Raw genomic sequence first — 25,320 nt, 5'->3', positions numbered from 1 at the left:
TTAATTTTTTGAAAACGCTTCAAAATATGTTAATTCCAGTTTTTAAAGGGTAATTAAAGAAATATTGTGTGAAGAAAAAATTCATTTTGCTTTAATCAAAATAATTAAAAGAGTTTTTTTTTGCATTTTTTTTGTACTTTTTTAATCGAACTAGACCCTCTTTAGCTTCCTCAACCAGTCGCAAATTTACCTTTCTTCCACGTTTGGATTCAAAGGAGGGCCTACGGGAGTCTACAAGATCGTAAAGAGGGCCTACTTAGGTTCTTAGGGAAGCTAAAGAGGATTCAAATTTCGCCTCGGGAAAGCATGCATTTTTAGTATGAAAGTGGTTCATACTAGGATAGTATGAACCGTTCCTACGCTTAATGTAAGAATTCATGCGTTTCTAGTATGAGAGTATTGCATAGTTGAACTGTATGCCGTACATAGTCCAGTTGTATGAGCTTCATACTCTCTCGGTATGATAGCTATACAACTGACGATTAAGCCACGCCTTCTTTCAGCTTGCTCATTTCCTATCGAGAGAGTATCTTGTGAATTTGTTCCTGATCCCCGCATAATTTATTATTATAAATTATTGTTATAATAATAATTATTATTATTATAAATTTGTGAAAATATATTATTTGGTGAAGTGACAAATTAAAAAAATAAAGAAGTGTTTCCTGCTACATTTACATTTTACATTTATTAATAATTTTTTATAATTTCATAAATATTAATAACAATACATAACATATTCATCTTAACTTCATCTTTGAAATATAATAAAAAATTATTTAAATAAATCAAAACTGAGCAAAGAATTGAAAGCGGGCAGGTGATTCAGAAATATGCAAACTGAAAGTGGGCGTGGCTTAATAGTCTGTTCTATGAGTATCATACCGAGAGAGTATGAAGCTCATACAATCGTAGTATGTTTGTATTACATACGTTTGGCGTATGGACTTCTTACTGCGAAACTATGAATGTCATTCAGTATTCGCATGAGAAAGTTTCATACATTAAACGTATGCCTCTTCATACTAAAAACGCATGGTTTTTCTCTCCGAGTATAGATGTCAAATTTTTTTTTACTTACTTATATAATATTTACAATTTTTAGTTATTTAATTAACTATTAAGATTAATAAAGAATGATATATTTTATAAACAAATAAAGTTGTCGTCATTCTGACGATACTAAGTAAAAGTTGACAAAATTCCGCATCCAACGAACCCTATATGAAGTACTTTGGGTTAGTGGATTGTTAATAAACAATTGGCTAACATCTCAATATTTTTTGTGGTGAAAAAACACATTTTTAGCTTTCAAAAAAAAAAAAAAATTGAAAAGGACCGAACTTAAAAAAAAATTCGACAAAATGTTTAATTTTCAAAAAAAGGGTCAAAATTTGAATTTTTTAAAAAAAAGTTTTGCACCATTTGAAACAGCAGAAAAAAACCTTTCGAAAACATATGGGACAAATTTTTCTTCTTCTTTCTGTTTAAAAGTTACAAGTCTTCAAAAATTCACTGTTTAAATTTTTCAAAAAAATTCAACCCCCTCCCTCTCCGACAGTTTTTGAAAAAGTATATCATATGGTCTTCTTCACTAAAACAAGATGTCTTTTAACTAAATATTTCTCATTATCGATTGCGATATCCAAGAGAAAGATGAGATATTAATTTTCAAGAAAAAAATTTAAAACCTGCAAAATTTATTTGTTTATATAATTTGCATAGGATAAAATTTTTTTGTTCAATCGCTTCTACAGAATTTTTGAAAAATGATTTAATTTTAATGTAATATGGATTATTTTCTTCATAAAATGATACTCTAGAACTTCACCGTGGGAATTTTCAAACCAGCAAGCTGTTTGACAAATACAGCTATTTGTTTAGAAAAATTCAAATTTTTCTTTTAAACAAATAGCTGTATTTTCCTAACGACTTGCTTGTTTGAAAATCCCCACGGAAAAGTTGTAGAAAATCATGTCCTGAATAAAATAAGCCATTTTTCATTGAAATAGAATCATTTTTTAAAAATTCTGTAGAAGCGATTTAACAAAAAAATTTTATACAATGAAAATTGTATAAACAAATAAATTTTGCATGTTTACATTTTTTTTCTTAAAAATTATAATCTCTTCTCTTGAAAAGTACAATTAATAATGTTTTTTTTAATTATTTAATGTTAATTAATTATTTTTTTCTAGAGGTCTGCATTTCCGTGGATAAACTCTCTAAATTTGAATCAGCGGAATCTCGCTGATTCTCAGCTATAAGTATACCACTGATTCTAATCAGCTTATATGCACTGATGAATTAGTGGAATTTCACTGATTTTTCAGCGTATATCCGCTGATTGGTACCAGTGGTATACTTATCGCTGATTCAAATTTAGAGAGAACGTCCTTAAAGTTAAGTTTAGTTAGGTGTGCTTTGAGTTCGATCCCAAATAATTTAAGATTTTTCCCATAAATTCAACTGTTAATCATAAATATCTATGTGTGAAAAGAATTGCAAATTAGTGAATGTAATTGTGGACTTGTTAATAAGCAAAATGTTTGCTTTTCTTTTCTTTTTTGTAAAATATTAAACAATATTTTATTCGTATAAAAGATTAAGCAGTGCAAACTTGATCAACTGTTTATTTTGACGAAATATATGCTCCTTAAATGTTATTCTATTCGTTAGACTAAAAGGTCTGCCGTCTGGACTGAGTTCAATGCTACTCTAAGCATACTGATGTTATACTTATACAATAATCCCAGATAGCACGTAAGCTTTCAGCAACCTTGCGCCTTGCTCCGAGCTTACTGCAAGCTTCAAATGTCCCACCTGACCCAAGCTTGCATGGTAAACTTACCGAAAGATTGCAGTATAAGGTTACTGCAAGAGTGCACAATAAGATTATCGCAAGATTGCTCAGTAAGTTTGCACGGTAAGCTTGTAGCAAGGTTGGTGCAAGGTTGCCAAATAACCTTGCTTTAAACCTAAAAATTTTTTTTTAAATGTTTCGTTTAATTAATAGGTATAATAAAATTTATATAATAAAAGTATATAAATTAGACGAAACAATTAAAAAAAAAATTTTCAGGTTCAAAGCAAGGTTATTTGGCAACCTTGCTACAAGCTTACTGAGCAGCAACCTTACACTGCACCTTACCATGCAAGCTTGGGTCAGGTGGGACATTTGAAGCTTACGTGCTATCTGGGATCAATATGGTTCGATGCGTCATAGAAATGAATTTATGTACGCGTACCAGGCTGAGTCCAGTTTTTTGATTATTGAATCTCGTTTTTTCGACCTCCATTTTTCTCTGTGTACCTATTTGAAGATGGGCCGATTTTGGGATGAGTTGTCCGGCCTCCTAATCATTTGTATTATAGTTGGCCAACAATTAGCACGAGAAGGTTTGCATGAGTTGGCCCAACTTTGGTTCGAACAAAAATTCACACCTGGGTGGTAAAGAAAATATTTAAAACTTTCCGTCAATGATCGAAATATAAGACTATAAAATGTCTTAAAAATGAGATCAAAAGTTTCTTAAAATAAGACATCAGTTTTTGCAGTCTACGTCATTTTTTTATTTTAACAGACTGTGTTGAAGAAAACTTGATTAGCTGCAAAATATTTCCGGTGAGATCGCAGAAAAAAGAGAGAGGTAAAGTTGTTTTGTACTTTTATTATCTTGTTCAATTGAAGGTTACTGATGTTGTATAAGTCTCGAGTCTAGACCAACATATAATTCATTTCCTTCATATACACTTATGTTACCAACTTTAGCTGGACTTAATCATTCTTGACTCTATTCTTGTGTAATTACGTCGCAAAAATTGAAAGTAATAGTAAAAAATATACAAATTTTTATTTAGGGTCAGATAGGGCAAATGTGTTCACGATATTGGCTATTAACAGAGTCAATCTAATTATAAGAAGATGAATTTTCACACTTTTGACTATTGCATGGATTGAAGCAGGTTTTTATACAGGTTAAAGTAGAACTTCAGAGGCTGGTCGGGTCGATTTCTGATTTCTATCAGGATATCACAAATCTTAAATTTTGACTTCAAAACAAAATTATATAAGATGGTCTTCATTTGTAATAAAGAGAAAATTACCAGACTTTGATTCTTTTTAAATTTTCTTTGTTTATTTCTTCAACTTGTAAACAGTTTTTAAAATTTTCTGTTTTATCTACTAATAATAGAATAATAGTAATAGAAACATTATATTTCTTAACACTTTAAAGACTAAATGTACAAAAATATAACTTAATGTTTGACAATTTTTTAAAATAACAAAACGCAATATAAAAAAATTGGCAATATATATTTCTTATGACCACTGAAGCGTTCGAAAAATCCGTAAAATTGAAAAATAAACAAATTACAGAAAAATTATTTAATAAAAACATGAATTTTCAAGGTTTTATTTTACTTTATAATATTTTTGGTACATATTTATACATGGACAAGATATTTTAAAATGGTACATTGTCCAAAAATATTATAAAGTAAAAAAAAACTTTGAAAATTCATACTTTTATTAAATAATTTTTTTGTAATTTGTTTATTTTTTAATTTACGGATTTTTCTGATGCACCATTTGAAAGAGCGCTTCCGGGGCCATAAGAAATATATATTGCCAATTTTTTTATATTGCGTTTTGTTATTTTAAAAAATTGCCAAACATTAAGTTAAATTTTTGTACATTTGGTCCTTAAAGGGTTAAATTAATTTTCTATTTATAACTTTTTTAGTTTGGAAACAAAATCCTCTAAACATATACATGTTGCGGTGAAGGTACAAGTTTGGTAAATGTGTAAATTTACCGATAAATGTATACATTTACCATTTTAGGTGCAAAAAGTGCGAATAATAAATGTAATAATGGTTTGAGTGCACTTTAACCGGTAAATGTATACATTTACCACATCGTATTGGTCAAAATAAAAAATGAATGACAACTGAGAGGCTGATATTAAAAACGGGTTAAAAAATCTAGGGAGCAAAAGGAAGTCAAAATTGTTTTCATCTGAAAAAATGAAACCAAATACGCGCTACGGTCAAGAATGAAATAAAATTTTGTGAGGGCAAAATCGGGGTAAGTATTCATTAGGCGTAAAAATAACTTAGATATTTATCCCATTTTTGCTCGCATAAATATTTAATTTATTTTAGATTGCGCTTCAATTACTAATTGCTTTCTTCATGATAATAAAATTTTTAACTCATTCTGAATTATTGGATTAAAACAACTTAATAAACAAGATGTAAATTCAGATGTTCATTACATGAATATTCTTTTCAATTTAAAATCAAATAACATTCAATTGTTACCCAAAATGAACTGAACGGAGGGGTACAGTACGGCCGGTAGTGGGGGAACATACGGGGACGAAAATTTGCCGCTGAGCAGGTACACGGGGATGAGTTGGCGGCGAATCGTGAATCGCCCCGCCAAACCCTAGTAGAAATTTGTCATGGAAGCACTAGAAATACTCTAGTAACTGGCCAGTTTTTCTCGTGGACGCTGATTCTAGACAAACTAGACAATTACTGTAAAGTTACTTGACCAACAGTCTTAGAAAACATTCAAGTTGAACTTGAAATTGGCTAGATTCAACTTTTGTCCAGTTGCTTGAATGGCACTGTCTAGTGTCTCTAGAAATTATACTTTCGTCTTCTTTCGTGGCAGCAATACATGTCTAATAACTATACAAAAAAGTGCTAGAAATCTGTGTTTCATTATTTTCTTAAATAATAAAATTGTAATTAATTCAGGTAAATATAAATTAACATAATTTATTATTTTAATATAATAAATAAATAAAATCTATATTCACATGTTTTCTGAATATATTAGTATGTTTTTCTTTTTTATAAATTAAATTATTCTATTATCTATTATTAGCATTTTATTTATTGTTCCATTTATATATCATATATTTTTTTATTAAGAAAGTTTATTCTCAATTGATATTGAAAGAAATGTGTAATTTAGAAAACCTAACCTATAAATTCTATCCTTTAATATTAAAAAACAATAAAAATTACTGAAAATTACGAAATTGAAGAATTCGACTTTATCAGCAAAGTGACATCTATTAGATGTCATTAAAACTCCTTGGTTCAGAGTTAGGTGTTTCATGTGATCTGCTATATCTGCTATATTTTTCGTTTGATGGATATCGTTAGTATAGCAGATTGCGTAGCGTGCGTACCTCGCGCCCAGCGGACCCGTGTTCGCTCCCCGTTGATTATTCGAATAAATTTAACCTGAATCTATAATGTTTAACTTGATACTTTCCGCTTCAAAATGTATCCATAATATAATTTCTATCTTTGAATTTTACAATCGAAACAATTGTACTAACGTAAATCTGAGGGGACCTTTTAAATAATAATGGATGTTGATTTATTCTAAATTTTTGAATACCTGAATTGGTTCAATAATTTCACTATAGAATCTCAATTGCTTTTTCACCCCACTCTACTCTAATAAAAATAATTATAATATTAATACCTAATTTTCGAATTAAATGTATTACCAACAGTAGGCATATAATTATGGAATAAATACAATCGAATGAAAATTAACAAGTGAGAAATATGCTGCTAATAAAAAATTAAAATGTTGAACACTTTCATATGAAATCATATTGATATTAAAACTTTCTGCGGCATTCTTTTTTAGTAATTTAAGTGTTCTATGATAAAATATTTTTTTGGTAATAAGCATTTATTTGACTGTATATAAAGCAAATAAATTATTAAATTTTTTTAGATGTAATAAATGGTTATCAATTATTTTAAAGTGCAAATATAATTTAATAATATTAATATCTACGTTGAGATATTTTTGACAAACTTCTCAGTAAAGTGAAAGTTGGAGGTATGTATATAGTGACTTAAACTTATTGGACTTGAATTCGATTGCATAATATGCCCCATTGCTTTCTTATTCAGGCAAGGTGTACAAGTTATATTGGTATATTTCTTTGCACATTACATACAGTTCATAATAATATATTACAATATTACAATATTATAAGACTAAGTTATACTACAATATAAATAGTTGAATAAGTAACATTGTCTATACATGAACAATTGGAGTGGTTACTTAGTTAAATATAAAGTGTACAAAATGACTAATATCACAATTGCCACATGTGACCAGTATGTGATAACGCATATCTATTGCTTTAATTTCTGCCCCCTCCTTTATACATTTTGTAACATTGTTAAAGAAATGATAAGAAAAACTTTACTTTAATGTTATGTGCCACGTGCGTGTGAAATTTTTTTCATGTTCACTATGATGAGTTTTATTATTCAAAAGTCAACTATCTTTTCAAAAATCAAAGAATATAATAATTTTAAATTACTGAGTACTTTCAAAAATATATAATCTCAGACGATTCATTAGTTTATCACAGTAAATTGCAGTGTTTCATTCGAGCGACCGATCTGAGAAACGAACAATATTATAGACTGTTTTAAAATTTTGACAAATGAAATTTCGTATTTTTTCGTCAAAAAACTATCAAGTTCGCGTTGAACGATTGATTCTGATTGATATCCGAGAGTCTTGATAGTGTAAAGACATTCAATAGAAAATAAATACAAATATACATATAAGTCAGTCAATTATATTTTTACCAAGTCTTTAATGACTATTTTTAAATGATTATAATACTTTTTAGGAATGATTTTAAGGTATCAAGATCACGAGATAAAAAGAATTTTATTAAAATTTTTGTTATTTATTGTAAAATATGAATTTAAACTAATGTCTATATGAGTTGCTAAAAACAGTTAGTTTTTCAGTCAGTTGAAAATATTAAAGAACACAATTTTCTGTGAAAATGTAAAAAAATATTAGGATTTATCAAAAATAACTAAATTTATTATAATTAATTGATATAAGTATTTAAAGATATGAAATAATGAATAAAATGTGATTTCAAAGTTAACTTGTCAAATAATCTAAATTTTTAAGATTTTTATTCATTAAACCTTTCACTCTTAAATTAATTTGAGATAACCTAAAAATTTTTAAAGGCTGTAAAAATGTTGCTACTCTCTAAATTTGAAATAATGAAAAGTGAGCTACTAATTCACATTAGTAAGAATTTGTAGTAAAATATTATTTAGTAGTTCAAAATTTTTTTAAATAAAGTTTTAGTAAAAAGTGACTAAAAATTAGTGAAAATTCTTACTAATTTAAATTAGTATCTCACTTTTCACTAATTCAGATTTAGAGAGTAGGGTATTCTTTTTTATGTTTCTTTTCAATTAAAAAATATTTTCTATTCTTTGGAATGCAATTTTTTTCACATCTGAACTCGGCAAACAACTGCTAACGACTGACTTCTCTCTCTAAATCTGAATTAGTAGAAAACTACTAATTATCAGTATAAAACCGTGAACGAATCGGCCATATTCACATTAGTAAAAAATAACTAATTTTTAGTAGAAAACAACTAATTTATCAGTCAAATATAACTAATTATTTATAAAAAAAATTGCTAAAATTTTTGGTAGACTTAAATCACGGAGTAGCAATAAGGAGGTGGATCTCCTATACTCGGTTCTAACGGAAAGTGTGTCGGATTTCTTGCAAGAATAATGAGTTCTGGGTCCCCTATAGAAATAGTAGCGACACTTACAGTAATTGTGCAAACGAATGGCCGTGGTGGCCATTTTCGTTGGCTTATTTCGTTTTATTACACTGACTCCCTCTATGATTGCATGCAAATATTTATTTGTGATGGCAATTAACATTTTACGTCAGTTACAGTAAAGTAAAATTGCAATAAATACTTAATTTTTTAATAAAACGTAAATAAATGCTGAAATCACAATACAGAACTTTTTTATAGTGTGAGAAAAGTGTATTAAATAACAGAAGGTATAAACAAACAACAAAATAAAATGACTAAAATTGTTCATTCCCGTGTAGAAATTTATCGTGGAAGTGTATGAGAAACTCTCCAGTTGTGCTAGATTCAACCTAGCATCTAGATGGGAAAACTGGACAGGCTTGAACGTGGGATGTAACGCTAGCAACGTCAAGATTTTGTACAGGTCTTCTGTCTATTCCTTGTCTAGTAAAATAAAGTGATTCTAGCCAGTTCCACGATAATAAAAAAAGCAGTTTCTACCTACATAGAATAATTGATATTTATAAATATAAAAGAATATTTTTCAATTTTACTCTTTCGTTTTTCTAACAGAACTTATATTACAAAAGTATTTTTTAATAACACAATTCCTCTTGCAATTATTTTTAAAATTAATTGTAATACATTTTGTTAAATTGGATTTTTTCTTTAAAACAGATACACAGTCACTACAAAAATCGTACTTGTATATTGATAACTAATTACATATATTCTTGCAATCACAAAAAATTTACTCTAAATTGTCAAGTTTTATTATTTATTATATAAAGATTGTATATTTTGAGAGACAATCTCTGAGACTATGAATGTCCTTTTTCTAATAATTGTTTGTTTTATGCTGTATATTTTAACCTGCACGCTGAAACTGTTCAAAAATGCAAAAATATGGAAACTGATCACTAGATTTATAAATTTGATTTTTTCTTCACAAAAAAATAAATTCAACAATAAACCTTTAGTTTACTTTTACCGTGCACTATGTCAAGAACTGATTTCGTCTGCTAGATTAACGGATTCGCAGTGCCACCTTCTCTACGACATATTATACTAAATTCTTCAGTCAGGATCCTAAACTGGGCCTGGCTAATTCCTAGACAACCTACTATACGAACTTGTACTGAATTTTAAAATCAGTGTCCTAGACAAATTTTAGCTAGATTCTAGACAAGCATTTATATCGAAGAAAATAAAGGGAAAACTGTACATTTACTTTTCGGGGCCAGGACAGTTTTTTCAGAATAAATTTCGACGACAAATACTGTCTAGCATTAGTCTATTTCTAGGAAGGCCACGATAAATTTCTACATGGGTTTCAATGTAATTTAAAATTTTCAAACGTTATTTAGCGTTATTGTTATTGAAAATAACTGAAAGTTCATATTTGTATATAAAAAAGATCCAAAAATGTCATTTCCATTTGAAAAATTTAGGTATTAATAAAATTTAATAATTTTTCATGACTTTTTCAGACCAATTTTGCGAAAAGCGAGAAATAATAATCAAATTTCGGTCAAGAGAGCTTATTTTATTTCAATTTCAGATTTTCTTTCTCATTTTTAACTCAATTTCAGTAGTTTTTTGTCATTTACGGATGATTTTTTTTCATATAACATTGATTTTGTTCGTGGCCCAACCGTAAAGTCCTGGTCTGCTACCGTAACGACAAAATCTTTTTTTATGTCTATAACTTTTACACTTTTGGTCCAATCATTTTCTGATATTCAGAAGAAACATTGCATTTTGGAAGATCTTTTCAATCATATGTGAAAACATCCAAAATTAAGCCTAGAACCAAATTTATGGTCACAAATCAAAACGTAGCCCAACCGTAGTGACTCTGTCCCATTTAACTGTGCTCTATCCAAAGATAAAATGATTTTTTTTATAAAACAATATTAATTAAAGTTTAATATAAAATTCTTTGCATTTGAGCTGTAATGGGTTAATTTCTTGATTTTGTCAAAATAAACAAAAACACGCCAAATAAGCTTTTTGTAAAATTAATAAAAGTGGTTTTTCACAAAAAACCCTCCGCCGATCATTTTAATTTTTCTTGTAAAATAAATCTGATAACATGAAGATTTAAATTTTGAAACATATCATTGGATGTACGATTTTCAAAATTAAATATAGTGGACAATTCAGGATGATCCATATACTCAAACATATGTTTTTTGTTTAAATTTCAATGCAAAATTTATCCAACATTGATGGGAAGATTATAATTTGCAAATTTAATCGATAAATTTGGATATTAAGGAGGAAGTGGTCTCACTTTACTATATCTTTATTGAGTTGATTATGTTTTCCTCACGTAAGTCTACACTAATATAATAAAAAAGAGTCATCAATTTTTGGTTTTGCGAAAATAACTTCCAAATATCTTCTTACGAGAATGTTTTTCAAATATATAAAGAGTGAATTTGGTCAACATAACCTACAACTAGTTAAGCAGTGGATTGAGTGGATTAATCTTAACAGGAGATTGAGAGGCAGTATATTAAAGAAAGGTTTCTTACTGAAATGTAAAAAATTCGATGTTTTGACTCGTAAGCTTATTAATTACAGAAAAAAATTGTTTGACGGTTTCCATTTTCATAGTAATTTTGGTAAAAAAACGTTTAAAGTTAAAGTTTCATATTTTTGCAGACAGATTTTGAAAATTCATCTTGATGACATTTATAATATTAAATTTTTACTGAAAGAGATTCAAAAAATTAGACCAAAGTTGGAAATTAATTTACTAAAAATTTTAATTTTTGAGATTTTGAATCATCAAATTGTATTAAATAATAAGTTCTTAAATAGTGATGTTAAATATGATCAAAAAATTAAAAAACTGTGTAATGAGCAACATGTAATTCAGGATTTTAACTTAAATTTACATAGAGTTTGTGAACAGGATAAGTCTGACCCTTGGTTTGTTAATATCAGTAGTGTACAAGTTCCATTGAATGTTATTGATGTTCTCAGATTGGGTAAAGATTTCAGTAATTTAAATGCTAATAATAATAAACTTGCATGGGAGTTAGTTAAAGATGTGGAAAGTAGTCTTTTTAAAGTACCTCCTGATCAAAAGAAGTTTTTTCGTTCTAAAGTGCTTGATATGACTGTAAAAATTCTTAACAATAAAATAATGAATCAATCAAAATTTAAAGAAAATAAACTTAGAGAAAATATAATTGAAACAAACACTTTTTTAAAAAATAACAAAAGTATTATATATGTACTCATGCAGATAAAGCTAATATTTCAGTTTTAGTAGACAAAAATAAATATTATTTTAAATGATAATAACAGTTATAAAAATTTAGATAAAGATCCTTCAACCAAATTAAAAAATCAAACTTTTAAAATATTGAATGGGTGGAGGCTAAAAGGTTATTTAGGAAAAGATGTTGAAAGAAAACATATTTTAACAGAGAGTACTAATTTGGCAAGATGTTATGTTTTAAATAAAGTACATAAGAAAGAATTTCCATTGAGAATAGTTGATGGAAGAATTGTTAAATAATATCTTAAAAGATTCTGTTTTTAAATCAGAATTTTCAGTTAAAAATAGTTATGAATTTGTTAACAAAGTTTCGGGTTATATAGTGCCCGCAGTAATTATATATTAATTTCTTTAGATGTTGTCGCTATATTTCCAAGTATTCCGTTTACTCTTGTAAGGGACAGTATAAAAGCTAGATGGGACGAAATTGAGAAGTCTGCAGGATTTTGTTATGAAGAATTCATCAAAGGAATTGAATTTTTAATGAGTTCAATTTTTTTCAAATTTAATGGAAAATTTTATCAACAACTAAATGGCACACCAAATAGGTTCAAAGATTTCACCAATTTTAGCTGAAATAGTTTTTACCGATTTGGAACATAAAATATTTATGAGTCATGATTTTGAAATTTTATTTTACTACAGATATGTTTACTTAATGTTATATGTTTACTTAATAATAAAGTTCAACTTCTGATGGATTCTTTCAATAGTTATACCTAATTAATTTTTAAAGTTCACAATAGTGCATGAAACTGACAATAGTATACATTTTTTGGATGTTAAGTTAATCAAATCTAGTTCGGGAGAACTTACTACAAACTGGTATCAAAAACCTACTTTTTCAGGCAGATTTCTTAATTTCTTATCCTGTCATCCCATACAGCAAAAAATTGCAGTAATAGGTAATTTGGTTGATAGAGCTGTTAAACTGTCTAATCCGGTTTTTCACAATGACAATATTGCTTTCGTTAAAGAATTTTTTTTTTAATCATTATCCAAATGATTTTATAGAAATACATGTTAAAAAAAGATTACAAAAAATTAAATTTTTATCAAATTATAATAATACTGATAACAATAAAAATACAAGGGAAAATTTTTCTAATCACAATACTTTTGTAATACCTTATTACGGTCATTTATCAAAGAAAATTAAGTCACTTTTACAAAAATATAATCATCATACAATATTTAGAATTCCTTTTAAATTTAAATCTTTTTGTTCTTTAGGTAAAGATAATTTAATAAAATCACAAAAACCTAATGTAGTTTATAAAATTAATTGTAAAGATTGTGAAGCCTGTTATGTAGGACAATCAAAAAGATTATTACAGATCAGGATAAATGAACATCGAGATAACTTTCATAGGAACGAATATTATCACAATACTATTTCTAAACATAAAAAAGAATTCAAGGTTCATGATTTTGATTGGGAAAATGTTAAAGTGTTGCATACTGAACAAAACCAAACCAAGAGAGAATTAATAGAAATGATGTATATAAAGAAGGAAGGAGATACAGCGATAAACTTAAAAACAGATATTTTGAAGTTAGACAGAGACCTCGATTGCTTACAACAGTTTCTATAGTACAATTTAAAATTTCCGCCATACAACACGTCCTGGTGCACTGAAGTCATATAATGTGTTACAACTTTTGGTAGTACTCACTATGCTGTGTTTTCTCCGCGAGAATGTGTTTTTTTTAACAATATGTAAAATTTAATTGAAAAAGAGCGAGCATCTCTAACAAGATGTTCATTCTTAATTATTTTAGTTTATTATAAGATTTACTTAGTAAGTTTATTTTAAATTTCACATTTACATTCATTTTATAGACTTAAATTATTCAATGTTTAAATTGAGGTTATGTTGTTTTATTTGAAGAGTTATATTATTTGATATCGAAACGTCGTGAATGACGATTTAATTTGAATAAAAATGTTTTTTGATCCAGTATTCCTGAAGAATATTATTTATGAAGATTTAAAATCCGCAAAAACATTTGTAGTTACTAAACTTTTCATTTAAACTTGATTCAAGCTCACCGTGAATCTTTTATATCACAGGAAAAAAAATCTTACTCCGAGCATAGTCTAATTTTTAATTTTGATTAGAAAGTAGTTGATAACTAATATCAATCACAAATAATGGTTTGAAAATAAGCCGTTAAGGTCTTAATGAAAAACGAGATATTAATACGACAAATATTTAGTTCTATTAGATTCAAAACAAGGCTTTGTGGTCTTGGACTCAATACAAAATTTTATTCGCTAGAAATGAGACGTTAAAAGTCTTCAATCAAGCCCATGAGGTCTAGATACTAGATGTTTATAAAAACTTGATATTTTTTTAATAAAAAATAAAAAAAAAAATTTTTTTAACATTATTGAAAAGTAAAAGAAAAACTGAAACTTTTCTTTTCTTATCAAAAATTGAAAAAATCCATTTTTTTTCGAGTTATCAGGCATTTAAAATAGGTCTACATTGAAGAAACTGAAATTTTGAAAATTCAAAACTCAAAAATTTTTCAAAAAAAAAAAAAATAAAAAAATACGTATCTCTTTTTTTCACTACAAAACAAGAAAAAATATATTAGGCCGAATTTAAAGGGTCGACGGTAATCTCACGCGATTTCGCCCATATATAAGTTTTTAACTCTATCGCTTCTTTTCAACTAGCGCTATTCGTAACGCCGCTACTATAGCTTTTATAGAATTTGAGATATTTATAAAAATGTAATGTATATATGATGTATTCCACTCCAAATTCGAAGTCCATTTGCAATTGCATCTCCGAATTTTTTGAAACTTGTTTTTCTTTTAGTACTAATTGAGACTAGCTTTCATTATTTTTTTTCAAATTTTATTACTATCAAATTTTTAAGTTTTAAAGATAAAAAGTCATTTTTCTCAATTGACGTACTGATCGATTTTTTCAAAATTTTTTGAAAAAAATTACTTTCCTCTACGAAAATTTTAAGCCTGGTTCGATCGTGGGCAAACCATTTTTCAATATTTTGGGAATTTAAAAAAATTTTTGAATTTGTAATTTTTTAAAAATATTTTTGGTTTTTTTATACTAGAGTACATGCACTATTTACGGCACGATTCGAGTCAACCCAGTGGGCACCGGGACGTCTAGTAGATGTCTTAAAAACTGTTTTTTTGTCCGCGGACATCCTGGGGATTTTGATGATAATGTCTCGAAGACATGATAAAGACATCTTTAACATGTCCAAAAGACGTCTAAAAGACATTCGAAAAAAGGACGACTTTAGGACTTAGATATTTTTCTTTAGAATATTTTCTAAGTTAAAACACATTTATTATCTTATTTAAATTGTAACTTTATTTTGATTTTTATTTTATTTCTACACGCTTATACAGAAATAAGGAATGAAATGAATCGAACCTAAAGAATTTCTATAACATTTATCTTAAACAGTCTTTTGAGCAAGTGTGCCTACTGGGAAAACACCTTTGAAATAGAAAATTCGACAAATATGAGAAATTAAAACTAATACTTTAATTTTCTATTACGGCTCGTTTGTATCAGTTTTGAAGCTAAAGAAAACATTAAATCAATAAAAAAACTAACAACAAAAACAAGAGAGGGGTCCTTCTTTGTAGAAGAAGTCTATGTTCATTTCACGAACATTATGCTTCCTCATAGAAAATGAATTTTTTCTAAATCTAATTCTTTTTTTATTTTTTCTTAATTTTTTTATTAAGTCAATAAATTTATTTAAAGAATTAAATATTTATTTAATTGTTCTTAGTTGTTTTTTAATGTTTATCATGTACATAAAAAAATTTTAAACACTCTGAAAAAAGTATAAAATTTGAATTTTGCTTTACTTAAAAATATCGATTAATTTTATAAATTTAAATAAAATATGTACAATATTTGGATCAACCCATTCATTTTGATGTTTAGAATGTATTTTAAAAAAAATTATGTGAAAGAAATACAAAATTGACTTTTCCAAAAAATTGAAAACACTAATTTTAATCATTGGTTTAAGTAAAATATGGACTTATTATAGGTCAAAAAATTCGTTTTTAAATACAAGGGATACGTTTTTTTTCTTATAATTTACTTTAATATTTATTTAAAATAGTTTATAAGATTCTGCAGTACTACCAATATGAAAATATCACAATGTACAACATGACCTATATTTTTAGTTTTTCTACTCAGTTTTTTTCTGTGCTCAAAAAACCAATATATGTCTATTGTTTTACCTGTAAATCTTGATAGTTGTAAAATTAATAACATATCAAAATTAATCATTTTTGCCAATGAATCTCCATCTCTATTATTAACTGTATTAAATTTATTCCACTTGCTACTGCTGTCCTTGTAACATCCATCTCTAGTCTTCCCTACGTCGTTTTCTAATTTCTAGTTCATGATACTAAAACTTGATACGTTTATCAAAAAATATAAACCAACAATTTATTTTTACTTCAGTAAATACCTGTTAGAATATATAAATTCTATTTATATTAGAGTGCGTCTCCCTTTATCGAATTAGAAACTTGCATCTGCAGAATGAGGATAGAAAAGAGGCAATCTTGCAATTCTCACAACCTAGCCTTTAGGACTTCTATTATACAAATACAAGAATAAATTGACAATGCTCAAAAGTAAATATGGTGTCAAGGTCAGCGCTACACATTTGATGACCTGGGTTTGGTCTCGGGTTGGGTTGTTTACTGTACGACCTATGCATCTCGCAGACTAGTAAACTATACTTTTGAATTTTATACAATTCTAAGCAATTCATCGGTAGTCTAAAGATCGCTTCTAATCCTTTCAAGTCTTTAAAGTACCGTACTAGGGAGTAAAATTTTTCTATTTATCTGTTAACACAAAATAATTCCCAGTAGTAGAATAAATGTAAATTTTAGAAATATATTGAAAAAACCAACATCAAAATTGCATGACAATTCTTTCGAACTTTAGAATTAAGTCGATGTTTATAATATAAAAAGATCGCTCAGTTCAAAAATTAAATAAACAAATATAGTTTTAAAACATTTATAACATAGTGATAATATACTAGAGTTTAAACAAGAAATAAAAACTAAAATTCTTACAAATGACAATTTAAAAATTAAAAATTTTTAAAAGTCAAGAACTCCTAAATTTTAGATTGTATAAGGTTCAAAAATAGGCCAATGAATACGTTTTTAAAGTGTTTGTAAAATAAATGAAAAATGTTAAAACTTAAAAAAAACACTACAAAAATAAAAAAAACATGTATAGGGTATTGCTTATTTAAAGAAAAAAACAATAAGTGTAGATTACAGGAAAAATATAGCGAGACCGATTGGATTTGATGGCTACGAGCTAGAAAGGAAAGAAATCGGTTTTTTTTTAAATTGCAATAAAAGGCCCTGTCCATTAACTTCTACATTTTTGTATATGAAGAACTGCAATTTAGTACACATACGTATTTTCACTGTAGATAACAGGAAAAATATAGAGAGACCGATTAAATTATTATTTATTAATTCCATAGAAAATAGTTAAGGTACTTATAAACAATTCAAAATTTTTAATCTTAGGTACAAATATATTCCAGAACTGAACTTCATCAAAATTTTAAAACAGTTACATAACATTTTTTGGACACAGTTCTAGAACTACGTTGGAACGTCAGTTACAGATCATTTGTGATGATTGTGTTTCAGAAATGTTACATTACATTGTTACAGAGCTGTGAAGTTTGCATAATATAAAACAGATCGATAACTTCTTTGTAACAATGTTCTAGACTTCTGTTACAATGAGGTTATATAACAGTTTCATAACCAGATTGTAACAAATGTTCTATAAAACTGTGTCCTCACTGTTATATAACATTTATAGAACGTGTTTGCTGGGAACCTTATTTCTGCATTTTTAGTACAAAAATATGATTACTGACATATTTAACAATAAATTAATTTCGAATGATAGTATAAATGGTGGTAAAAACCATTTAAGTCTTGTTAGATTAAAAAATTTTTTTAATTCATAAAAAAATTTTAATTTTTGTATAAATTTATAGAAATTTTCCTGACTTTGAATTAAATTCTCTGAAATTTCCTCACTTTTCCCTGACTTTCCATGACAGTTAGACACCCTGTTTACTTATGTGATCAATTAATTTCCTTCACTTGCGATAGTAACTCTTCAGCAATTTTTCCGTTTTGTAATGAATAGGTCGTAAAAGAATGAAATACCAGTATAAATAATTAAGAGAATCCACCTGCATTGCACAACCTCATGTGACAAGTTCAAATCTAAAAATTTATAAATGAGAAAAAAAGAATGAAAAACAATTTTATAATTAATATTTAGTTTCATCTTAAAATGAATAATTAAATTTTCTTTGGGATAAAATTTTAAACCAGAAGCGAACAGAGTAAATGGCGTGGAATATGGCACATCAGTAAGTTTTCTAAATCTGTGCTGAGTCTCTAAGTGTGCTTAAACAAATCTTAGGCTCTTTAAGTTCACATAATTGCTAGTAGGTAAGCCTTGGGTCTGAGACCCGAACAAATATAAACTTGCTCTATAGATAAAAGTGAAAGGAATAGTAAGAAAGGTTTACTTGTCCATACTCGCTTTGTTAATTCAGGCCCCTAGAACCATCACATCCACGATTTATAATACAATTGCTAGTAGACAAATTAAACTAAAAAACAGGTAAATATTTCTTGACAGAAATAATTGTGAAGATAGCCCTGACTTTAAATGGAATACGGAAATTGACCTGAACTTAACTTGGGTCATATTAGATACCTCAATCTTTACGGAAATCTTGTTTCTTAATTTCAAAATACATATACCTATGAACATTTCCTGACCATAGAAAATAGTAAGCAATATATTCAATGCATATTAGAAAGGGAACATCCATAAAGAATGTTGTACTAATTTAACACTTTTTCAACCCCCCCCCCTCCTCCATGTTACACACTGTGCATACTTAAACACCATTTTTCTATGAGTTGTTATAGACAGTTGACACCCGTTCCCCAGGAGAACAACGTTCTTTATGAATATTTCCTAAATAAGATTGTGCTAATTTGCGTCAATTATTGACAAAACTGTCATTAGTTAAAAATTTCAAGATTATTTTAAACAAATGTCAGACAGTTGAATTAAATCAGTTAGGTCTCAAATAGCGCTATTGAAATTGGACACTTTCATTTGTAGCATTAGGACTATATGCTCATTCACAAATAAAATAGTTTTAGTTTCAAAGAAAAATTCGTTTCTGAAAGAGTTTCTCTAAATAAAGTAAAATGATATTTGAATGATCCCAGAATCTTTTTATACTTCTCAAGATGATTTCTTAGTAGACAAAAATACCAATATATAATATTAGTAGATTAGTAGATATGTTATACATCTGTTTATAACTTGATAATTTTTTAAATAATTTTATTAAGAGATTTTGAAGAATTTTCAAAAATAAATTTTTTCAAAAAACTTTAAAACTAATGAAAAATATATTTATTTATCTTTATTAGGTACACTTTAAAGAAAAAAAAGAACCTACTTTATAAATTTTTTTTTAAATATCCGCTTTACAGGTACGTGATAGAATCTCTTTCTGAGGAGAATCACTTCGCGACCGGAAATGTTTTTGCTAAAATTTTCATCATAGAACAAAAAACAAATTTTTTTCTATTTTTACATCTCAAAAGCTAGGCACTAAATTGTTTATAACTTTAAAAATTTGTAACTGAAAAAAAAATCCGTAAGTATTGTAAGTATTATATTATATTATATTTATTATATATTATATTTTTATATTATATTTTTATATTATATTTTTATATTATATTTTTATATTATAATATTATACTAGCGCCTCCGACGGCCTCAAGCGGCCGTCTTCGTTGCTTCTGTTCCTTTTTCAATTTCCATTTTATTAATTTCATTTTAAAAAATGATTTGATTTCTTCTTGCTTTTTTTATCCCATATCGATTCAAAATATAAAGAAAAAATGTATGAATATGAAATAAGAGAGAGTGATTTATGCTATAATCTCTCTTGCACTAATCATTTTCTGCTTTTTTATTTTTAAATTATATTCATCTTTATGGTACTACGTCCTAATTTGCTTATAATTGATTATAGTCTGTTGATAAAATACTTTATCAATGGATTTTATTTCAGGTCTTTATTTTATAAACTTTGTAGATAAATAATTTTAATTTCTGATAAATTGTTAATTATAATGTAAAGTTAGTGAAAAGAAATTTTTCAGTCTTTTAAAATAGTCACTGAAATGGTAATTTAAAAACATTTTCAATGTTTGTGTTTTATGACAAATAAGATTTATATATAATTTAAATATTAGCGCTCATTTTTGACAAAATCAACTGCAGCTCCACCTGTACATTTCCAATCTTGAAATATGTTTCTCCCTTCTTTTAACATTTTTCATTCTCAATGCTCATTTCTTGTGCAATGTTTTTTTTTAGATTTTAGAAAGGATTTATTATATTTATTATATTATATTATATCCGTAAGTATTCTATTAAGAAGCTACAGATAAATTTTTAGGTAAATCGGTTGAGATTTGTGAAAGTTATGTTTCCGGTCATTTCAAAAAAGTGTGACGCGATCTGAAAATAGGGACCTTAGAAACAAGAAATTATAGGTTATGTTTGCAATTTTTGAAATGAAAATACAAAAAAAGGATCAACTGTGAATATAAATAAGTGATGTTTAAGTCGCCAATACGACTAAAATATTTAATAAACACTGATTTTAATTTGCAATAGGTAATTAAAAAAAACTTTCAATCAAGAAAAAACTAAAACAAACATAACCTTAAAGTGATTTACTTCGAAGGTCATTTTCTTCAGATCGCGTCACAAGAAGTTTTGAGAAAAATGCATTTAAAGTTTTACATATGATTTGCTGGATATATATCTTTCATTTGCAAGGCTTGCGCCATATAATCAGTGGAATTTCAATGACTAGTTGTGAAAATTACTGAAAATTAGTAAATTTTTACTGATGGAGCTAGCCAAGATTTAAAATGATGTGGAAATGTCACTGCATTAGATTATAGGTATAGGAAAATATATTAATCAATTCGAATCATTAAAATTCTGTTGAATGAGAATTTTGATAAATTAAAATTGGTTTAAATTATAATTTATCTGGATAGTAACTTATAGAATCTAGATAGCTGTCCGTATATGTAAGATCAAATATGGTACCTGGTACTATCTACATAGTACCCCGTACCATCTATTTCTCTCCGTGTATCTTCCTAAAGATGTTTCATTTTAATAATTACATTTAAAGGCTTTAAATATATAGTATCGTCGGAAATTGTTGGTACGGCTAGCAGGAGTACTATCCAAAAACATGACTGTCTTTAAACCTTGATAACTCATTGTCAGTCAATATAATTACATATGTTAGAAAGTTAAAACCAAAACATCGATAATGCTGTTCATCTTTAAAAGATAACATTGCATCATCGTAAAAAAGTTCTCTCTTTTTATCAAGGCCGACTCTACCTATTCATTAGAAAATAATATTATTTTTCTTAAAACAATAACAAATTAAAGGTGAACAAGTAACGTTGAATAGAGCTGCCGGATCAAAGAAGGGCACATAGGAGAGAGTGGGGCAAAACCGGGTACCTTTTTGTAATTCTCGGTTTACAAAGAATCTATCAAACCAATTAGTTCAAGTCTCATTGAAAATTCTTCCTTGAACATTGGAGAATGAGAAAATAAGGTCGATGGCATGAAAAAAAATGTTTTGATCAATTTAAACCAGGTTTTTCAAAAAAATGTAAAGTACCCGGTTTTGCCCCGCACTGCATTTTTTAATAAAATGTAAAATTCTCAGCTTATTGTTAATAATTTAACAATTACTTTTAACTAAAATTACTCGTAAATAAATGCTGAAAAAATGTTATACTTGCCGAAACGAATATATCGACACAAAAAGTTTTATAAGTGCGATTTACTTTCGATTAAAAATGGATTTTCTTTTGACCTAAGTGTATTAAATTTAAAATGCGTATATTAAATTTAATATGTGAAAAGATTACCGGTAAACTCCGCGAAGTAGCTCCGCGGAATTTCCGCAGAGCAGGTCCGCGGATTTTCCGCGAAATTTCCGCAAATTTTTTTTTTTTGCATAATAATATATTTATGTTATTATTTAAAGTAATATAATATTTAATTTAATACATTCTATTTAAATTACGTTTTATACTTTAGTTAACAACTGAGATAAGATTTACTGTTAGACACGTCAATTTTTTGAAAAAAAATATTGATAACCTTTAGGATAGTTTCGTGGTTACAATCAGTAAGGATTTTTTAAGGATTTTAACATTTCAAGACATGATGAAAATACGAAGCATTAGAAGAATAACAAATCGATGTCACTCAAGAACTAGGCAGCAGCAAGAATACAATTTTTTGGGGAAATTAAACATGTCGTATAAAATTTTCATATTACGAAGCCATCAATAAGTAACGGTAACGACCGGGAAATCATTTCTTTTTCCAAACCTTTTAAAAGCTTATAACCTGTATTTAGATTATAAAGTTATTTTCTGAAAGTTTTAATTGTAACCTAATTTAACCCTACTAAAAATTAAAATATATAATGAGTGAAATAAATTTTATTAAATAAATAGAAATCAGTATCATATGGCAAATGCATTTTTATTTTTTTATTAATAAAATTTTTATATGAAATGAATTTTATTATTGTCTTATAAAAAGGATAAATACAAGTAAAAAACTATTTAATCTATTATATATTTAACTCTCTTTAATGCAATAATCTGATATCAATTTTGGGATTACTTTTTTAAGTAGAAAAGAAAAATACATACATCTTTACCGGCTATAACCGTGAACCTATTTTTATAGTTTTCAATTTTTTGTTAACAAAATTAGTGTCAAAGTCTTCTCTCACTTGTTAACTAAAAATTAAAAAGTAATTTTAAGTAGAATATACACAATTTAATTTTATATTATTTTAAATATTAACATAAATATATTATTATGCAAAAAAAAAATTTGCGGAAATTTCGCGGAAAATCCGCGGAGCTGCTCTGCGGAAATTCCGCGGAGCTACTTCGCGGAGTTTACCGGTAATCTTTTCACGTGATATCACGGTATGACGGGGGTCTAAGAAGCTTTTAAATTTCAAGTACATATAGAGACTTTAAATTTCGCGGAAATAACTCGAAAAACTTCGACAATCTTCGTTTATGTCATACGAAGACAAACGGTCACATTTCTGATAGTTTTGTAGACAAATAACAAAAGAAGTAAAAAATGACAAAAACAATATTTTATTATAACAATAAGTTGGTTTTTTAAAATAATTTTTCTTACACGGAGAGTAATAGATGGTACGGGGTACTATCTAGATAGTACCATCGCAGCAAACACGTTATGTTTTAGCTACATAACAAATAGGTTACATTGTTATGTCACTCTATAACATTATTTCAATGTAACCATTAAATAATGAGAATGAAACGCTGTGATATAATTCTGTTATTCTATGGTGATATAATTGTTACATAATTTGTATACGTATATGTTATATAACAATATGATATATTTATTACATCACAATGTGGTAACTTTTTGTATGTCACATTGTTCTTTAATTGTTAGGTAACTATTATGAAACTATGTGATATAACACATGAATATTTATTTTATTTTTTACGCAACATTTTTTTCTTATTAACTTTTTAAATTATTTAAATTTTCTTAAGTATATTTTATTTTATTATATGTTTAATCCATATTTATGTATGATTTGATAAATTTATTGATTTTTAATGAACTAATAATTTAATAAATATATAATATTAATTAATTTATACTTATTATTACTTTTTTTTGAATAGTTTTTTTTTTGAAAATTTAAACAATTTTCTTTTCAATTGTATTTAAAAATTTTAATTAAAAATTTGAAAAATCATAATGCAGAAAAACTAATATGCCATGCATTTTTGTAACTTGCATAAAATTGAATTTCAGCGGGCACAAAATCATGTACAAAGGGATCTTTTTATAGTTTAATTTATATTTTATATAATATAATAATTACATAATTTATAATTTAATTTTTTTATAAATATATTTTTAATTTAATATTTTGAATTATATATATATGTATATATATATATATATATATATATATTAGGGGGGCTTCGCGCTCCAACCCCCTATTTTTTATTGGTTTTGTAGATGTTTTAGTTAATGTTTAGACAATTTCTGGAATTTAAAACTATTATTAATATTTTATTATTTATTTCTTTAAATGTCATTTACGATTCTTATTAACAATAATTTTTATTATTTTCAATTTTTAAAACAAAATTTATCTAATTTTTTAAATTTTCCAGCTAAAATTTGACCTACATTTAAGGTTATGTTCGTTTTTTGGTCATTTTCCTTCAAATTTTGACCTAAATTTTGAGGTTATGTTTGTTTCTTGGTCGTTTCCCGACAAAATAACTTAACCTTAAAATTTAGTTCAATTTCAGCGGAAAATCCACCTCTCCTTCAACGTATCGAAGGAGGGGGGCCTTGCAACTATATTCACAGTCTTGAAACGAACATAACCTTTAAATTCAGGTCATTTTTGGCAGGAAATCTACCTCCACTTGCGGCTATATTGAAAGTCTTGAAATGAACATAACCTCAAAATTTATGTCATTTTTGGCGGAAAATACGGAGAGAGGGTAAAGGAGGGGGAAGGACTTGCGGTCCTATTCAGAGTCTTGAAACGAACATAACCTTAAAATTTAGGTCATTTTTTGCCAGGGAGGGGGAGGAGAGTAGGGAGAAGGGGTGGAATTGCAGCTATATTAATATGGGTCATTCCATATCAAGTGTAACCAACTATTGTACTATTTGTTTTCATACAATTTCTCTTTAATTACCCTTTAAAGACAGAAATTAACATTTTTTGAAGCGTTTTAAAAAAATTAATAGAATTACACAGGAAAAACAAAGTGTTATTTTAATACCAGAATTGGTGTTAAAATAACACGCAACAAATTTTACCCTAAATCTGGGTTAAATCTTATGGGTTTTAGCATTGGAGAAAATTACCCGCAACAAAAATAACACCAGCTTTTTTCTGTGTAGAGCAATTTCAAAATTTTTAATATTTTAATCAATTATTAGACCCTACTTTGATTCTAAACGTGGAAAAAGGGAAATTTGCGACTGGTTGAGGAAGCTAAAGAGGATCTATTTAACTCTACTTTCCTCCTAGAAAAGTAGGCCTTAAATTTTGCTTCGGGGTGGTAGGTATATCAAAAGTACATTAATTTTACAA

General features: G+C 27.3%; 1 protein-coding gene across 3 annotated transcripts in view; it reads right to left on the bottom strand.

The window, feature by feature from the left end:
• LOC127286997 (transcription factor Ken 2) overlaps positions 1-25,320 on the bottom strand; it is a 191,767-nt gene that overhangs the window by 155,157 nt on the left and 11,290 nt on the right. Inside the window, exon 1 of one of the 3 annotated variants that reach the window (XM_051313679.1) lies at positions 18,062-18,281. The exons of 1 other annotated variant lie outside the window; for it this stretch is intronic. In XM_051313679.1, coding sequence (XP_051169636.1) covers positions 18,062-18,079 — 18 coding nt within the window. In that variant the 5' untranslated portion in view covers positions 18,080-18,281. Of the gene's footprint in view, positions 1-18,061; positions 18,282-25,320 lie in introns of those variants that run through there. One more of the 3 variants, XM_051313687.1, reaches the window with a different exon arrangement.

This window comes from Leptopilina boulardi, unplaced genomic scaffold, assembly GCF_019393585.1.
Source record: "Leptopilina boulardi isolate dan_hultmark-lab unplaced genomic scaffold, ZJU_Lbou_2.1 LbouV2_122, whole genome shotgun sequence".
NCBI lineage: Eukaryota > Metazoa > Arthropoda > Insecta > Hymenoptera > Figitidae > Leptopilina > Leptopilina boulardi.
The sequence above is the reverse complement of the archived record's forward strand: the minus strand, read 5'-3'. Positions and strand labels throughout refer to the sequence as shown.